We start from the raw sequence: 19,339 nt of genomic DNA on the forward strand, positions 1-19,339 counted from the left end.
TTCATCCCCTCACAAGAACTTGGTTCATCCCTGCATGCCCCATGCTGGAGCTTGTCTGTGACCCTGGGAATTTATGGCCAGATGTGCTGCTGAGTTGTGCTGCCTGCTCTGTTCTCCACAATGGCCAAACAGGAAATGAAATTCAAACTATTCTGGGCCATTTCCTGCACACCTGGAAACAGTGGAGCTGAAAGTGGTGGCCAGAGTGGTCACAGGGGCTCTGTGGGACACCTCCAGGAGGCCAAGAATGTTGAAGTTCACAACACTCCATCTGTACTACCCTTCAGTTGACCATGCAAGCTCAAATTTGGCTTTGCTCCTTGTGAAAAGCAGCAATGCCAAAACTGAGCTTCAGAGGCCCTTCGAGTTGGCGGGATGGACATAGTGACGTAGATCCATTCTTTATAAACTCCACCTAATTCCATTGAGTTTGAACTAATGACCTCGTGTAGACCAGGCCTCAGTGACTCTCCACAAACCCCGCAATTGCTGGACAAATTTCCTAACAGTTAGTAGTTCTTCCCTCTTCTAATGTGAATTAGGTGCAGCATGTAGAAGCCCCCATGGGAAAAAGTCTAAGTCCTGTTAAAGGAGATCAACGTATACCACTGAAAGAGGGGACAGCACTGAAGAGTTCTTTGAAAAATCAGTGCTAGGTTCCTTCTGTGCTTGTGAAGAAACCAACAGGAGCAACCTGCAGGCCCACACCTGTGAGTTTTGGAGAAAAAAAAAATCTCATCCCTAGACTGCTAAGTGTTTAGCACACATAAACAAGTCCTTGCAGGCAGGGTCATGAGTGCCTACGCATTTTCCTGTGCTCGATGCCCTGGGGGGAAGAATCCCTTAACGCTCCTCAAAGGAGACTCCTGCCAGCGCCATGATCCTGCCTCGGTGCTTTGTAATTTTAGCTGCCTGCAGCATTGTCGTTGCCCAAGATGGTGGCTCAGGTAGGCAGATTTTGCTGGTGTTCGCTTGCTGCTAGGAGAGGTCAGCATGACTGGGACAGCAGAGGATATGCCGATGCTCTTTTTGTATAACAGAGAGGCAGCTGGCAGCAGCCCTGATTAAAAGGCACCAAGCCAGATCCCTGGGAGTATTGAGCTGGGGCTCAGAATGGCCCCTGTGCAAGGAGGGGGCTGTAGAAGTTAACGGTGTGTGAGAGTAGGCTGGTGCTAGTGTAAATGAGTAACATCCTGCAGCCCATGCTGTGAAACTAGTGTGAAAGTGGTGTAAGGAGAATTAGGCTTGTCTTTTCTAACTGCTCATTAGACTTTGAGGCCAGGTTGTAGATTTTCATTGGTCCCTGATGCGAAAAACATTCTGGCCTGTTTGCACCATCTGGGCTGGAATCTTGTAAGGGAGAAAGCAGGGGAGTGGTAGGATGTTTTCATAATTAAGATCACAGTCAGGCTCCTGAGCGTTAAGATGGAATTCAGATTCTCTATTTTCTGGGCCCCCCGTGCTGTCATTTGCACTAGTGCAAAGCGCTTGTGAAATGTTAGTCGGAATGGGTGCATTGATTTAACTCCGATTGGTCTGTAAACCAGCACGACTGTGTTCTGTGTCAGTCTGGTTTAAACCCATCCCTAACCAAAATAACCCTGCCTCCTACTGAAATAAGTGTAGCCACGGGGCTTTGTATTGGCTGCACTAATTAAGTTTTGAATCACACCCCAAATTAAATCCAAGTACCTGGCTCATGTAGGCAAGGGCGAGACAGGGGTGGTGTGCACAGAGAGGGAAGAGAGCCGGTACAGACCAGTAAGATGGACACCAGTATGAATCTGTACACAGGCAAAGTTAAAGCCCTGCTGTAACAATGCTTGAAGGACCATACTGGGAGGCATTGTTCCCTGGAAGCTGAGCACTTGGGTGGCCACCCATGAGAGATTCAGGTGCCAACCAACTGATTAGCAAAGCACCCACAGCTGGCAGCCTGGTTCCCTTGGTGGTGCACATCTGCACATGCCTCAGTGCACATAAATTTATTCTGCATATAGATGGAAATAGAACAGTGCTGATAGGGCCACCAGTGGGAGCAGCGTGGGGGTATGGCTGCTTCCAGGCACAGTGATTTAAAAGGGGCCATGACTCCTGGCTGACACAGCCACTACGGCAGCAGTAACCAGAGCCCTGGGCTTTTGAAATTGCCACTGGCAGGCTGGGCAGTGGTGAAGGGCTGGCTAGGGAAGATTGGCACCAGCCCCCCACATTCTGCCTGAGTCCCCGCCCCTTACAGTGACTCACAGCTGAGCCAATATACTGGTAAGCTATTTAAATTGCTTTCAGCCCTGGTTGTACACCCATTCTGCACTCTGGTGCAAGGCCATAGGGGCCCAGCAGTGCTGGGTTTACAATGGGGCCTGCGGTTGCATGCAGCTGAGCCCATGCTCAGAAGGACGCCTAGCCTGCACCACTTGTACAGCAACCCAAGACCCACTGGTTCGCCTCACTCACCACTTGATCCTCTCAGCTTGCCTGCCAGCTAACCACAGGCTTCTCTAATCTCCTGGCATCAGCCACCTGCTCCTCTCTGCCCTTCTGCCTGGGGCTGGACCCCAGCGCACCTCCAGCTCCGAGCAGTTGTTTCCCACCATTGGTGCGGCTCTGCCTGTCTCCCCAGAGCTGAGCTGCCTGGCGACTGGTGCAGAAGGCTGGCTAATTTCAGCCAGGTGTGTATCTGTGGACATTCTGGGGGACTTGGCTGGGCCCCTCCAGGCAAATGGGTCTTGGGTGAGCCTAGGTGGAACAATTCCACACCCTGGAGTCACCCCTGGCTCAGCCCAGCGGACACAGTTGCCTCCCACCAGTTTAGTGAGCACAGCCAGGAGGCAGATCATAGGATAAAAAGGGCTGGGGGGAGGTGCTTGGCTGTGAGGGGACAGGAAAGATGTGTGTTGGGACACTAGGGAATGGGAGTTCTGGTCAGTTGTGGTGGGTCTGTGGGCATGGGGCAGTGGTGGTGTTGTGCAGGGTGCTGGGTGTGATCAACCTGATCTGGCCAGAGGGAGTTTGGTTGGGCGTCAGGTTAATTGACCATCACAAGCAGATTTTTGCTGAAAGACCAGGGATAGGAAAGGGCTTTTTAAGGAAGTTCTTTAAGGTTCTCTGGGCTCTAACACTGTATGCAATCAGGCTGTGTTATCACTGCTGTTGTTACAAAAGGGGAAACTGAGGCAGCAAAGGCACACGGGAGATCTCTGGCAGAGCCAGGAACAAGAGACAAGCCTCCTTGACTTTGTCTACACTGCACGAGGGAGCATGTTGTCCAACCCAGACATGTTAGCGGGCTGGGAGTGGGATGAAGATTGTCACAGAGGCAGCTTCATACAGGCTAGCCAGCGGAGCTCCGATTCAGTGTTTTAGGAAAGTGGCTGGCCTGAGCTTCGGTGACCCAGTGTCCATGTTGCAGTCTCTCTGGAGCTATTTTTAGCATGCTAGCTTGGGTGGAGCTAGCGGAAGTCTGTCTACCCAAGCTGGGAGGTTTGTCCTCAGCTGCTGTGCGAACGGCCTTACTTCCCAGCCCTGTGCTTTAACCACTAGACCAAGGGTGGACAACCCGTTACAGAGTAAGGCCACATCTACACACAAGACTTTTCCCAGTAACAGTGGGCTTTAGTAGGGAAAAAACGCAGAGCGTCTATATACAAAATGCGCTTTGTTGATAGTTTGTGGACAAAAACTGGCACATCCACCAGCAGCGTCATACCTCTCCCCGTTCAGGTGTAACGCCGCTCTCGACAGGGTTCTGTCGACACAACAGTGGTGTAGACGCTCCGGGGCCCTTTTGTCGACAGATAGGGCTTCCGGTTTACCGGGCAGCCCTGTTTGCAGAGCTTCTGGTCCGCTGTGCTGTCAAGAGAGGGCCTGGCAGTCTGGCTGCTCTCTGCTGACAGACCAAATTGCTCTTTCAATCTGATTTTATGTGCACAGAAAATCTGTCGACAGAAGTTTTGCTGGGAAATCCCTTCTGACAGTGACCTCTGGCGACAGAGCCTTCTCGTGTAGACATAGCCAAAATAGCTGTGGACAGAGCGCAAAGAGCCACGTGTTCTATATTTATTTTATTTATCTGGATATATATGGATATATATCACATATCTATATAGATACATAAAAAGATAAAAATAAATATAAGTGGCTCAATGCCCTCCCACTCCTCCTGCAGAGCCAGGCACCCCCAGCTCCTCCCCTCTAACCCAGTCCCTCTGCCCTCCTCCAGAACCAGGCATCGCCAGCTCCCCACTATTTAACCCAACCTCCCTCCTTTCTCCCAGAGGCAGGCACCCTTCAGTCCCCCTCATTCCCCCACCCACCCAATGCCCATTATGCCTGGCACTCACCAGAGCTGCTGCCATGCACTTCTCCCTCCAGGTGCTGGGGCACTTGTGCAGAGCAGAGATGAGCAATCCCAGGGTGTAGCTCCAACCAGGAGCTGCATTGCATTAGCCAAAGAGCTGTATGCGGCTCAAGAGGTGCGGGTTGGCCTCCCTGCACTAGACTATTTCTTCCTCCAAAGTAATACAGCAAATGCAACCCCCTGAATGTCAAATCCTGCTTTCATTTTTATGTCTTTTTCCTCCCTTTTTAGCCAATAGTGGCAACTATTTCAGGCCATTGTTAAGTACCAGGAGAAAGTGACTTATGCCAGAGCAGCTCTAGGGAGGATGCACCAGAGGGCAAAAAGAGCTACAGAAGAGCATGAAAAGAACATTCAGCTAGAGTTCCAAGCCTATCAGAGGTACCTTACTCCATCTCTTTACAGACAGTGCACGCAGATGGGTAGAATCCTGCTTAGTTTAACGTGAGGGCAGTTTGCAGCCTAATAGCCAGCTTGAAATGAGCTGCAATTCATTTGCAAATTTAACATAATTGCATTAGGACCGAATAAAGATTCAGAAAGTTTATCTCACTACCCAGGCAATTTCCCCCTCTCTTGGTATGCACATTTCCCCATCAGCTGCTGGAAGGATCCACAACCACCCTAACTGAATTGGCCTTGTCAGCATTGGCTCGACACTCAATAAATATCTCCCTTCTGTTGATACACTAGTACAGGTTGAACCTCTCTCGATGTTGCCAGACTAGAAAGGTTCATCCTGCATGTATATCTCTGCATCTACCCCTTCCTCTGTATTTCCACTCCAGGGCATCTGATGAAGAGGGTTTTACCCACAAAAACTTATGCTCCATAATTCTGCTAGTCTTTAATGTGCTACAGGACTCCTGGTTGTTCTTGAAATCAAGGAGATCTGTACTGTAGGGACCAGTGTTTCTCAACTTTTTTTAATAAAATACTCCTTTAAAAAAAGAAACAAAAAGAATAAGTACCTCAGTACCTACAATTTTCAGACCCACAATTTTTTTTTCAACCATTGCAACACATTTGTTTAAACAACTTAATCGTAACTGGTTGGTTGGAAGGAATTGCCCATAGGCAATCGACTTGCCATCATACTTATCACTGTGCAGAAAGGATAAATACAAAAAATTAGATGAACATAAAATAAGTCCACTGGTCTAGATCAATCCATCTGTCGTGGGAACTGAGCTAACACATTTGCTTGTTCTGTTTTGATTCAGATGGTAGGCATAGCATTATTATTACTAAAATTATTACTACAGTACCTCAGTAGCACCTGGGAGGTCCAGTCTCAGACCAGGAGCTTGACGTCCGGTGACTGATGCTTCACCTTTTCACTTACCTTCTAGGACATTCAGGCTGAGATTAAGCAGGGACACGAGTGCTTTCACCAGAGATTTCAAGATAACCGGAAAGGCCACCTCAGAGCCTGCAGATGTTTCTTATGTTTACTCTGGTGTCTTGCAAGGTAAAAAAGAACTGCTACCCTGCAGAATGAAACTCTGTGATAGGATGGTCAGAGCAGTCTGCAGGGCCCCTTCTATTTCAGGGCTTTCCACTTACACATGTTGGGGTTTAATGCTGTGGGCAGCTGCCTGATGGCATGTGGACTGAGACTGGGCAAACTCATTCCACAGCGGCCACAGATGGTAGTGCAGTTCTGTCTTACTGAGAGTGATTTGGGTGCCTGGTTTGATTATGTGTTGTGCTGCCAACATTCCCAGGCAGAGGTGATTTGTGGTAGCACTGGGGAGGGGCACCCCCAGTGTTCCCACTTATACTTTCCATCTGTGGATGGAATGAATTTTGTTACATGCACCGAGGCCTGTGCAAATGTGCACCACCAGAAGAAACACATGCCACTTTGAGTGGCCATGGGAGCGCTGTTAATCAGCTGGGCAGCACCCAAATCTCTGCTGGGTGGCCACCCAACCACTCAGCTTGCAGGGCACACTAGGCACTGCCCAACCTATAACCCTGCCAAAAGTTTAATTACTAAATGTGTGCCCCCACATGCCTCCTCCCTGTCCCTCTGCATGGCCCTCTCTGCTCCCCCTCCCCCAGTCACCACTGTTCCCAGAAGTCAGCCAGCAAACTATCAATGTTATGTGGGGGTCTGAGTTCAGTCTGGTGCATCCTGGAGCATCGGTGTCAGCAATGGCTGGGACCAGGGCAGGAGCCTTTTGATTTGCCCTGGGGCTGTTGTAGCAGGAACTTCCATGGAGCCAGCAGCCAGAAGGGCATTGGCAGTGGTGAAGACTCTTGACGGGGGGAGGGGGGGGGCGGATTTGGAACCTACAGGGGTTCTAGAACCTTGGGGCAGAATTCATCAGTGGCTGAAATGCTGCGGGAACATGCATGTGCAAACACACTGCAAGGTTCACTGCAGTATCAAGTCCGCAGGGAGCAAGGAAGGGGCGCCGGTATACCTCAGCAGTGGATACTGCACTAGGGAGTCACTAAAACCTCCGGGCAAGGAGTGACACAGGAGCCCAAATGCTGGAATAGGCAGGGGCAGAGGGTTACATACAATTTTCCCACTAATCTTTTCTATCCATGTGTGGCTTTTTCCCCCCTTCATCCTTGTGTGGAATAAATTTTACGTGCACCAATGTACACGTGAATGTGCACCACCAGTAGAAACAAAATACCTAGCCGTGAGCGTTGTGTTAATCATCTGAGCAGCATTGACTCCCCGAGCGGCTGCCCAAGCTCCCAGCTTACCACGAACACCAGTTATGTCCCTTACTTGCTGCAGTATGTACCCCACAAGCCTCTGGAATGATGCTACTTTTTCTCCACACCTTGGTGATGATCCATACTCAGAATCCAGGGGCCAGTCCTATCCCAGACATGAACAGCTGATCGGCATTCATAACACCAGTCCTTAGTTACCAGGGGGAACCAGGTAATGCATTCCTTCTCTTTGTCTGTGCCTGGGGGCCTGCAAAACAGATGAGCCTGGATCTTTGTGTCATGGCGCCATCATCAACGGTCTATTCGAAGGGTTTATCAGAACCAAGAATGGCACCTACTATGTGGAGTCTTCCAGAGCGTCCACCAGCAATGGGACATCTCCAGACCACTCTTCCATCCACCATGAGAGTGACATCGGTGAGTCTTCTCCTGGGCTGTGGCACGACTGGTTGTAGTAAAACGAATCTTTGCACGTCAGCATCCTCTGCTGTTGTGGCCTGTTCCCTTTGTGCCTCAGTAACGAGGCTTTTCCTCTCTGGAGCACTAAGGATTTGGTAAACACTCAATGCAGCAATTAAGAGCAGGGTTCCCTCTACTTTTTTCCGTCTATGGGAGGAATAAATGTTGTTATATGCACCAATGCATGTGTAGATGAGCACACCAGTAGAAACTCACACTGCTGGCTGTGGGTGCTCCAATAATCAGTTGGGCAGCACCTGAATCTCTCCTGGGCCCAAGCACTCAGCTTACAGGAAATACTAGTGGATAGTTCTCTGAAAACATCCACACAGTGTGCAGCGGCAGTCAATAAAGCAAATAGGATGTTAGGAATAATTAAAAAAGGGATAGAGAATAAGACAAAGAATATCTTACTTCCCCTGTATAAAACTACGTTATGCCCACATCTTGAGTACTGCGTGCAGATGTGGTCTCCTCACCTCAGAAAAGATATATTGGCATTAGAAAAGGTTCAGAAAAGGGCAACTAAAATGATTAAGGGTTTGGAATGGGTCCCATATGAGGAGAGGCTAAAGAGACTGGGACTTTTCGGTCTAGAAAAGAGGAGACTGAGGGGTGATATGATAGAGGTATATAAAATCATGAATGGTGTGGAGAAAGTGAATACAGAAAAGTTATTTATTTGTTCCCATAATATAAGAACTAGAGGATACCAAATGAAATTAATGGGTAGCAGGTTCAAAACTAATAAAAGAAAGTTTTTCTTCACACAGCACACAGTCAACCTGTGGAACTCCTTACCAGAGGACGCTGTGAAGGCCAGGACTCTAACAGAGTTTAAAAAAGAGCTCGATAAATATTTGGAGGTTAGGTCCACAGATGGATGTTAGCAAGGGGTAAGGTATGGTGCCTAGCCTTTTGCTGAAGGCAGGAGATGGATGGCAGGAGATAAATCACTTGATCATTGTCTTTGGCTCACCTCTTCTGGGGCACCTGGCATTGGCTACTGTCGGCAGACAGGATACTGGGCTAGATGGACCTTTGGTCTGACCCAGTATGGCCGTTCTTATGTTCTTATGTACTGATTAAGACTCACAATCAACCCCCCTTTCAACAGTGCATTATGATGTTCCATTTTGCCCATGAGAAACTGACGTACCCAGAGGTGCCGACACACCCAGGGTCATCCAGCTAATCAATGGCAGAGCTGAGAATGAATGAACCCAGGAGCTATGTCTCCCTAATCTACCTTGGGTTTCTCTACCCACCTATTACTGAGCATCGAGCCTCAGGAATCCTGATGCACAGCCCTCTGCCACAAGCACACTCAGGAGTGCCACAGGTGTTTGAAAGTTGCATGATTAGTTTTATGTATCACCACATGGTGATATTTCTTTGCATAACATCTGCATTTCTGCTCTAGATTATTCCTTCTTAGAAGATCCAGCTTCTGCTTTATCGGCTAGGAGAACACATCAGGCCTTGCAGAATTTGCAGCAGGAGCTCAAATTAAAGGTGAAGTGAAATCGAAAAGAATCCTCTTAGCCGAAAATGAAATAAATTTAAACAATTATTATGCTGACAAACAAACAAACAAGAGCAACAAACCACTGCTGAGGCCATTGATTGCTTTGAATTTTCTGAACACAACATCTGTGTAGAATAACAAGCAGACCTGTAGCATCTTAAAGACTAACAATTTAAAATGGTGATGCTTAGTCTACACTAGGCAAGTAAGTCGATTGTAGATGTGCACTTCTAGCTTCAGCAACTGTGTAGCTAGAATCGACTTATCTGCAATTGACTTACCTGGCTGTCTTCACAGAGGGAGGTCAATGAGAGAAAATTTCCCATGGATCTCCCTTACTCTTTGCAATATCAATGAGTACAACCCCAGGTCATTCGATTTCACACTTCTCTACCAGGCACGCAAAATTGAACTCTGGAAAATCAACCCTAGCCAGGTTGATCTTCTGTGTAATCTAGACCTACCCTTAGTCTTTAAGGTGTTACAGGACTGCTGTTTTTTGGGGTTTTTTTTGTGAAGCTACAGACTAACCCGGAGACCCTTCTGACACTCTCTGCATAGAATGTAACATGATGGAATTCTAAGGACTTAGCTTTTGAGAGGCAGGTGTCTCTTATTCATAGCTAACTGAAATGGGTCTGTAGGTTCCCAGAGAGAAAGAGATGCAAGGCTAATTACGTGGTGGAGAATGCAAGGTCCAGCTCTGGACTCCCACTGCGCTTGGGAGGAGAGTTGGTTGGTTTAAAAAAAATTGAAACATTTTTTGTGAATTTTTAGAATTTGCAATTTCGTCAGAAATTTGACATTTAAAAATGTTTGCAAGCTGGAGGCAAAAAGGGGGTGGGGGGCAGGGATCAGCGGGGACTTGCAAAGACACCATGAACATTTTTTTTCCTCCTTCTCCATCCCCATTCCAAAGTTCACTGAAATTTCAAACTGTGAAACATTTCCATCAGCTTCCTTGGGGAGAACTAGGGTGTTGGGAGCAGGGAAGGAAGGCAGTTGTTTGGGCCCCTAATTAGTATTGTCCAGGCAACACTCATTTCCATCACCCCTCAGAATCTCAGATTAGATCTCCAATGAGCTGGGCTTAATCAGGTTACATTTCATAGCTTCATAGACTTTGAGTTCAAAGGGGACCATTAGAGCATCTTGTCTGAGTTCCTATATGGCACAGGCCATTTAATTTCATCCAAATATGCCTCTATGAGCCCAGTAACCCAAGCAGACTAAACTGCTGTGTGCCCCAGACAAAGAGCAGAAGAGACTGAAGTGCACCGTTGCCTGACACCCCTGCATTGGCAAGAAATTGATTAGGTAGGGTTTGCCACGATCATCCCAGCAGGTGATTTGGGCCCCATGCTGCTGAAAGAGGTGAAAAGCCCTTAGAAACACATCATTGCTGTTTGCCAACCAGAGCCCTTCAGTCTCTGGCTTCCGTCAGACACGAGACAAAGCAAAGGGAGAGAGGGCTTCAGTAGAAGTCAGCTCTGAAGTTTTGGGTTGGTTCTGAACCCAGGATGGGAGCCTGGAGGAGCTGGAGCAAATTAAAAGGTGAACTAGAGTCCTAGTTTCCCCGATGAGCAAACTAACTGCTACTACTACTACTACTTTACACCCTTGTACTCCAGGTAGAGCATAGGTCATCTACTCGATTCCTCCATTTCTCTCTGTCTTGGGACAAAACTTCTAGCTGATTTCAGGAGTCCCCCAGTTGTTGTCCCTCACTCTCAGTAGATCTTTTCCACATTGTCCGAGGTCTTCCTCTTTTGCATTTTCCTTGCGGATTCCCTGGGAGAGCTCGATGGACTCTGCTGGATGATGGTTTTCTGAGAGTGTGGCCGAGCCATCCCCACTTTCTTCTCTTGATTTGAACGTCAAGTGGTTCTTGTCCTGCTCTGTTCCAGAGCAGCTCATATGTGACAATATTTTCTCATTGGATGTGAAGGATGCACCTCAGGCATCTGTTGATGAATGTCCGTAGCTTGTGAGTTGACAATTTTTTAGTATGCCAGGTCTCGCATCCATACAAGAGCGCACTCTTCACATTTGTGTCAAAGAGCCGCAGTTTTGTCTTTGCAGATATTATTTGTGAACTCCATAGGGGACAAAGAGTCTTAAATGCAGCTGTTGCTTTCCCTATGCTGGCATTGGTACCCTTGTCTGTCCCTCCATCTCTGCCCATAACACTGCCCAAGCAGATGAACTGCTCCACATCTCCCAGGTCATCCCCTCCCACTGTGGTGGTGGTAGTGCTGGACTGGTCGATCTTTGCAGTCATTAAGCAAACTAAGGCTAGTCATTAACCATCGTGTTTCCACTTCCTTTTGAAGCTGCTAGTTCTGGCCATGCTCAGCAGCAAGATGCTGAACTACAGGGACCGCTGGTCTGATCCACTTGGCCCATGCCTGTGGCTTAGATATAGCAAAGCATCACTCTTCAGCAGAACAAGAAAGTGGTCATGTAGCACTTTAAAGACTAACAAAATAATTGATTAGGTGATGAGCTATTTCCACTACAGCAGAATTTCCAGATCTGAAGAAGTGGGTCTGCCCCACGAAAGCTCATCACCTAATCAATTATTTTGTTAGTCTTTAAAGTGCTACAGGACTGCTTTCTTGTTTTGTGAAGCTACAAACTAACCTGGCTACCTCTTGGTTACTATTCTTCAGCAAAGTATTAATCCCAAACTGGACATTACACAGATGCATGTCAATTCCATGGACTTTGCTGAATCGGGCCTACATTCCTAACTGAACCTGCTGCCATTTGTTCAATTTTACCTGAGAATATTCCTCCATGTTTCTGAACTTCTGCCAAACAGGGAGAAACCTTGGAGAGGCAGAGGAGGAGTTTGGATTACTCTAGGACGTCCTGCCTGCTGTACCTTCAAGTTGATTACTTGTTCTACCAAAGATTTGGCACCACAGAAGCAGTGGTTGCTCAAGTAAGAAATTTGGTGTAATTAATTCATGTGTATGAATTTCCATTGTGTCATCCAGAAAGAACATTTGATAAATATCATGCTATTACAGTTCTTGTCCTGTTGTATAAAAATATCATTATAGAATTAGGTTACAATGTTTAAATGGCATATTCAATTCCCATCCATTCACCCACCACTGAAATGCAGCCACCTCTGGTGGGGGAACATGGCAGGTGTTTAACAGTACAGGTTGAACCTTTCTTGTCTGGCACTCTGGGGACCTGACTGGTGCCGAACGAGAGAATTTGCCAGACCACAGGAGGTCGATAGGGTCCAGCATATTGCCAACACTTCCACTGCTTACTGTGGCCTTAAAAGACATTGATGCGTGGTTGTCCAGCTAACTAAAATCATACAGGATTACAGACGTTGCTGGACAAGAGACTTCTGGGTTAGAGAGGTTCAGCCTGTACATCTAGACAACCTTGTGAAAAGTGTTAAGACATGTCTACATTACAGTGGTTCTCCCCCAGATGTAGGTAACCCACCTCTCCAAGAGCGGGAAGCCCGGTGGATGAAAGAATTCTCTTGACCTAGCCATGTGTGCAGCAGAGGTTAGGGTCAGCCCAAGTACAGTAATATTTTTTTACGGCCCTCAGCCCTCACAGGAGTTCACTCTAATTTGGAAGTGGAGACCAGGTCTTAGAGATGTGAACTAAAACTTCGAAGTGGCATCAATTTATGCTTGAGAGATTGTTGTGGGTTTGTACTAAGGAGGTCCATGGTCAATTCTTGTCTCTTTTGTTGACCTCCTGGGTGGCCTAGGGAGAGTCACTTAATCTCTCTGGGCTCCAATTTCATAGCTCTAAAACTGGGAGACTCTATTCTTTTGTCTGCCTTGCCCCTTTACAAGTTCTTTGTCTCCAGCATCTATGGTTGTGGACAGGGCCTTGCGGGACAGCTGCCCTAGAAATACCAAGTTTTAGGTACGTAATTGCCAGGGGAACTGCAACAGGCACTCTTCTGCCCTGTGGGGTTTGCTGTAGCATTTTGCTCCCGTTAGATTGCGGACCAACCTTCTGTAAACCTGAATCCATTTTTTTCCTCCATCAGAGCAAGAACAATAAGAGCTTCTCCCTGCCTTTTTCTTCTGTTTTCAATCAGTTCTCGTGTGAGGAGAATAAAAATACTCCCTCCCTTTCACTGAGTGCTTTTCATCAGCAGAGCTCAAAGGCTTCACAAAGAATGTCAGTATCATGATCTCTGTTTTACAGGTGGGGAAACTGAGGCACAGTGCATCCACCTGGCATCCTGCCTAAGCAGCATAGTAACAGAGTAAGGAATAAAAACCCAGATGCTCTCAGTTGTGCTCCAGGGTCCAGTTACAAAAGAGGTTTTGTTTTACTTTTTGTCGTATTAACATGTCTGGCTCCCCTGCAGATTGCTAGCGACATAAAAGCTGTGAATGCAATTTACGAAGGCGCAAATTTTGGTGGCATCAGGCACATCAACTTCAAAGTGAAGACACTCAATGTAAGTCAGCTGGACACTTAGGGCTGGGTTTGTCTCAGAACTCCAATGCCAGCACGGGATTTCAGACTGAATTTTCTAGCAAGCAGCTGTCTGCTGCAGAGATGAATAAAAACTAGCATAGATAAGAGTTGATTTGAAAGGGACAAGTTGGGCCGGGGTCCTTCATTCTCAGGTTGCTCATTTAAATCTAATTGAGGGTAGTAGTGAGTACAATTTTCATCGGGTAGCCTCTGTGAAAGCAGGTGGTAGAAACACCCTATCCTGCTCTGCATCACAGACAGTAACTCCCTGCCCAGCTTGTGCTGTATCCATTCTGCAGCTAATCCAGGAGGATGATCCATCTGGCTCACCTTTCATCGGCCCAGAGATGCTCCTGATGCTGCACTCGAAGTCCAACTGGGACACCTATTGCCTCTCCTATCTCCTCACTGACAGGGATTACAGTGGAGTTCTTGGGATTGCTTTTACTGGACAAGTGGGTAAGAAAGAGCTCTTTAGTTATCTGTACAGGTTGAACCTCTCTAGTCCAGAACTCTCTCATCTGGCAGTATCCATAATCCAGCATGATTTTAGTTAACTGGACAACCACTTATCATGTGGCAAGTTTTCTGCCATCCCATAAAGTTTGTTTCCAGCCACCAGTCCTGGTTCTCTGTGTTCTGTCCATTATTTAGATGTACTTTACCCCTAAATGTCTTCTAAGAGCCGAGTAAGCAGTGGAAGTGTTGGTAATGCTGCTAGACAGTATTGACCTCCTGTGGTTCAGCAAATTCTCTCATTCGGCACTGGTTAGGTCCCGAGGGTGCCAGACTAGAGAACTTCAACCTGTACTAAGTTTTGTCCAGAGGTAAGTGGGGGTTGTTATTACTAGTGGAGCCACCGGGTGGTGCTGTTGCACATAGTCTTAAGTGTTGTTTTACTTAGCCGGTGCTCAGCATGCTGGGGTTAAATAAACATGTCGTCGTTTGGTTTTGTGATGGTTTTTTTGGGGAGCTGTTGCAAATAGCAAGAGATCTTCCTTTCTGAGTGTCTTAACTAGAGTTGATTAGCGGGGCTGAGTTGCTTTGGGCATTGGAGTTTGGAAAGAGAGGTCTGTCAGAGGCATTTCTGCATGCTGTTTATGTCCACCTCTGTTCCAGGACAGGAGTTATAAATGGCACTTGGCAAGCACACATCCTCTGCACCACTGAGTTCTCTGCTCTGACAGGAAACTCAGACATGCTACTGCTGTTAACATTAATGTAGTACCTAAAGGCCCCAACCTTGAACACAGATCAACAACTGTCTATCTCCTGCACCATCCCACAGGCCAAGTGCTGTAGCTCGTCCAAGTGCCAAACTCCACCTTCAGATTTGCAGGAGATCTGTGTTCTGAGCAGCTTCCAGATCCAGGTACTTTGCTCCCTGCTTTTCCAGCATGCATCCCCAAGGTCTTCGGTTTTTCTTTCTGTTTCAGGTGACTTTGGGGGCATATGTTCCAAGCACTGGAAATTCCAGGACAAGGAGATGTCTCTGAACACCGGGTTGATCACGTTGCAGACATACGGCCAGTATTTGCCTCCCAGGCTTCTCCATATCACTCTGGCCCATGAACTTGGCCACAGCCTGGGTGCCCCGGTGAGTACAGTACCTGCATTACACAGTGGGCCTGATGCTGAGAAGCAAACAGCTGGGCAGAGAAAACTGCAATAATACATTGCATTTCCCATGTATCTCAAAGCAGTTTACAGACACTGGTCAGCACCATCACCTGCTTTCCACGAGCAGGGAAACTGAGGTACAGAGCAGCTGCAGGCTCACCCAAGGAATCTGGCCTGGTGGGAGGGTTGTGGGGGGAGAGGTGCAAGCCAGTATCTTATCTGCTGGCCCACTCTCATTTCCCACAGGGTGGCTCCAAAGACCAACAGAGTCACTACGTAGCTTTCCACTGACTTTGGGTCAGGCCCTAAATGGGAATACACCTTAGTTTTGGAAACGTTTCTGAAACAAACCCTGGGTTCTGAGCACGTCAAAATCTTGCGGCCTGGGCACATTGCCTAGTTTTTACAAACTCTTGCTTCAAGGAAACTGGATGCACATGCCAATGGCCAGCGTTCAAATGCTTACCACGCCCCTGGGAAAGTGCATGGCTGGAGTGCTGTTCATTAGATGCACAGCTCTGAAGGAAGACTGAAAGAACTGGTCTTGTTTGGTTTAGAAAAAAGAAGGCTGAGAGGAGACATGACAGCAGTTTTCCAGTTCCTAAAAGAGGGTTACAAGGAGGAGGGAGAAAAATTGGTCTTCTTTACCTCTGATGATAGGACAAGGAGCAATGGGCTTAAACTTCAGCCAGGGAGGTTCAGGTTGGACATTAGGAAAAACTTCCCAACTGTCAGGGTGGTTAAACACTGGAATGAATTGCCTAGGGAGGTTGTGGAATCTCCATCACCGGGTATGTTTTACAGCAGGTTAGACAGACACCTGTCAGGGATGGTCTAGAGTCTTGGTGGTGCTTGGTCCTACGGTGAGGGCCTGAGACTGGATGCAATAAGTTCTCGAGGTCCCTTCCAGTTCTAGTGTTCTATGAATCTGTGATTCTACTCATGGCTTGGTTTGTGTTGCTAAGATATTGCTGCTGAATTCATGTATGGTCTTCTGTTATTGAGTCCAGTGCTTTGTAATAGTTCTTAGGAATCTGCAAAGTGTAAAGAAATATGGAGCTTGCACTGATGAATTTGCTGGGTTACTAGCTCCTATCTCAGTTTGGCGATGCCACTGCAACTCAGGGTGAGTTTACCTGCCTAGAGTAAGCCATGCTTGTGTGGCTGCATTGGCCTTTACAGGGGGATTGCTTTTTTGTAAACGTGGATGGCAATTTCTTTTAAATACAAAGAAGTTCAAAATAGCTGTGCAATGAGTATGCATAAAGAGGTTAATGAAAAAACTGAGTGGAAACAGTGATTGGTAAAAAAATTTGTTATAATGTAGTAAAAATTAATACAGTAATAACAGTTTTCTAGAAATTACCTTTTGGGATCTTGCAGTAATATTGTAAGTGAAAAACAATATTTCCTTGTCCCCCTCCATTTCCTGTTGCTAGCAGCCAAGGGCATGCTGGAAAATGTAGTCCTTTCCTTGCTCCAGGGCCAGGTCGCTAGGCAGGGAGCTGGCCAAGGAACTACAGCTCACAGAGTGCCTTGGGCTCCCTCATCATACCCTGCAATGCAGCAAGGAGGAAGGGAGAGAAACCAGGCATGCAGAGAGAGATGGGGAATTTGTACCCTTCACAGCCCTGCTACACACACACAGGCCTGTTGCATGTGGTTGCACTGGGAATACTGAGAGGCTGATTTAGTACTTTTACCTTGGGGTTTACAATAACTAGCTACCCTGAAGCAAAGGATCATGTCCCACCACTGTAGACTCCGATTCCATGAGATAGGTACATTGATTTATGATGCTCTGCTGAGCCGTTGTTTAAAACCCAGACTCTGCCTATCTGGGGTTTTTGCATTAGCTGGGGCTGGGATGACGAGCTTCCTAAGGTATTTGTCCTCCCTTACTGCCCTCAACAGTCCCTGGGATGCTGGAAAAGTTGACTGGAAAGAACAGCAGTTTGCAAATATCAACAATGGTGGCAGGCAGATGATGAAATGGGGCAAGGTTGGGCTGATGTATTCTGTCCCAGAGGTGGCTGCATTTCATTGAGTGAAGTAGTTCGGTTGCCTTTAGTTTATTATTGTTGTGGTGGTGGTTGATCATTACACAACATGTTTTATGACTCATATGCTGCTTCTGTGCAAGATAATTACATTAACAACAAGGCAGTATCGCTACAGGGCCTAAATGAAATCAGAGCCCAATTGCATTAGGTGCTGTACATAACCAGAGTAGGAGACAGTCTCTGCTCTGAAGAGCCTGTAAGTTTACGTATTTGTCTATCTCTTTCAGGTTTTTATCCTGCTCTCTGAGCACCTTCCTCATTAAGTCAACAGCAACGGTTAAGTGCCTAGCAGATATTGTGGCATCTGTGGCACTTCCCCCTTTTTTGTGGGGGAGTCAGAACTGTGGGGTTTGGAATATTTTCTTGGGTTTTATTAAAAATAAACCAGCTTAACAGTGGGAGAGGAAACTGAGGCAGGGCCCAGGGAGGTCACCCAGCCAAGGTCACCCAGCACTTGAGGGCAGAGGTAAGACTGTAACCAGACGTCTAGAAACCTAGAGCATTAGATGACACTGACTCTCCGTATAAAGTCTATGAAACAATTTGAGATGAGTCTAGGACACATTAATAACATCAAAGGATTGTAGTGTATATTAACATATATGGATGGCGAAGGTTCCAACCCCATTTTTATCTTCAGCCAATAGAATCAGCTTGATCTCTCTTCCTGTATTCAAAGAGGCTGATCTTCTCTTTCAGCATGATGACGTCGAAGCATGTGCCCGTTCCAGCTTTGACACCATGCAAGGGAACTATCTGATGTTCAGCCACGCCACCGACGGTTGGCAGTACAACAACGACAAATTCTCCCCATGCAGCCTTGAATACATTGAGAACATTTTGAGAGCCAAGAAGGACCAGTGCTTTGTAGGTAAGTCCCAAGTAATTGTGTTTAAATTCTGTCCTTATTTGGCCTGCGGGCATTGCAAATAATTCGCTGATTTTTGCTCAGAGCCTAGAGAGCTTTTAATAAAGGAAATAATTTATAATAAAGGGATAGGTGTTGCTTCACCCGAGTTGCTGGCAGATCTCACAGATGCCAAGATATTTGCAACAATTAGAATTACTTATCCTGGAAAGGCAAATAGATATCATAGCTATGGGAGGTGGGGATTAGTTCATGAATAGAATAGAATAGAACAGAATAGAATAGAATAGAAATCCAGTGCCACCTTGAAGTCTAACAACTTTATTACGGCATAAGCTTTCGTGAGCTGCAACTCACTTCATCAGACGCATTAAGTGAAAGAAAAAGAAACAGATAGTAGCACTTCCATCTCTCTCTTCCTCCTATCTGTTTCTTTTTTCTTTCACTTCATGCATCTGATTAAGTGAGTTGCAGCTCACGAACACTTATGCCATAACAAAATTGTTAGCTCTCTTGGCTCTGAGCAAAGAACCAGTGAATTATTTGCAAGGCCTGCATACCAAATAAGGGCAGAATTTAAACACAATTACTTGTTAGTCTTTAAGGTATCACTGGACTCCTTGTTGTTTTCGCTGAAAGAGACTAGCACGGCTATCTCTGAAACCTGCCATCCCGCAAGGGATAGAACAGAATAGAGTATTATGGTGATTAGACACATACATGTGCCTGGGAGAGAGGGAAGACAATAGTGGTGCATAGCGATAGACTCAGAGAGGACTTGACTGGGATATTTAAAATTAGGAAGGATCCGCTGAAGATTGTTCAGTCTCTCTCTTTTTTTTTCAGCAGCACCACATTACAGGAATATGGGGTTATTCCATGAAACCGACAGGTGAAAATTCAGAATAAATGCAAGAAAAGACTCCATCAGAGACACTGTAGAGAGAGTAGTGGGATCCACAGCAGCTAGACTTTAAAAGCACATGAAAGACCACATTTTACAGAGGGAGATCAGATTTCACAGTCCATGGTGCATGTTTCATGGCTGTGAATTTGGGAGGGCTCTGCAGACGGGATGTAGGGGCCACGTCTGAAATTCTGCTCTTCCCCTGCACTTCCCAGAGATGCATCATTGTAAAATGATTTTAAAGCATCATTGGACAGTGTCAGCAAGCATCAGGGGATTCCCACTGCTAGATTTGCTGATTCAATGATCTGACCTGGTAGGGTCCCATGCAGCATTAACCATCACCACAACTGTG

At 46.7% G+C, this 19,339-nt stretch overlaps 1 protein-coding gene across 1 annotated transcript in view; it reads left to right on the forward strand.

Moving 5' to 3' along the window:
- Positions 1 to 877: 877 nt before the first annotated feature.
- The window catches only part of LOC142002105 (disintegrin and metalloproteinase domain-containing protein 10-like), a 31,198-nt gene continuing 12,736 nt past the window's right edge, over positions 878 to 19,339 (forward strand). Inside the window, exons 1-9 of the mRNA XM_074977936.1 lie at positions 878 to 947; positions 5,670 to 5,831; positions 7,319 to 7,477; positions 8,943 to 9,034; positions 11,872 to 11,994; positions 13,414 to 13,506; positions 13,826 to 13,985; positions 14,963 to 15,123; positions 17,909 to 18,080. Coding sequence (XP_074834037.1) covers positions 878 to 947; positions 5,670 to 5,831; positions 7,319 to 7,477; positions 8,943 to 9,034; positions 11,872 to 11,994; positions 13,414 to 13,506; positions 13,826 to 13,985; positions 14,963 to 15,123; positions 17,909 to 18,080 — 1,192 coding nt within the window. The remainder of the gene's footprint in view (positions 948 to 5,669; positions 5,832 to 7,318; positions 7,478 to 8,942; positions 9,035 to 11,871; positions 11,995 to 13,413; positions 13,507 to 13,825; positions 13,986 to 14,962; positions 15,124 to 17,908; positions 18,081 to 19,339) is intronic.

The sequence above is a fragment of the Carettochelys insculpta genome, chromosome 27 (genome assembly GCF_033958435.1).
Source record: "Carettochelys insculpta isolate YL-2023 chromosome 27, ASM3395843v1, whole genome shotgun sequence".
NCBI classification, from domain to species: domain Eukaryota; kingdom Metazoa; phylum Chordata; order Testudines; family Carettochelyidae; genus Carettochelys; species Carettochelys insculpta.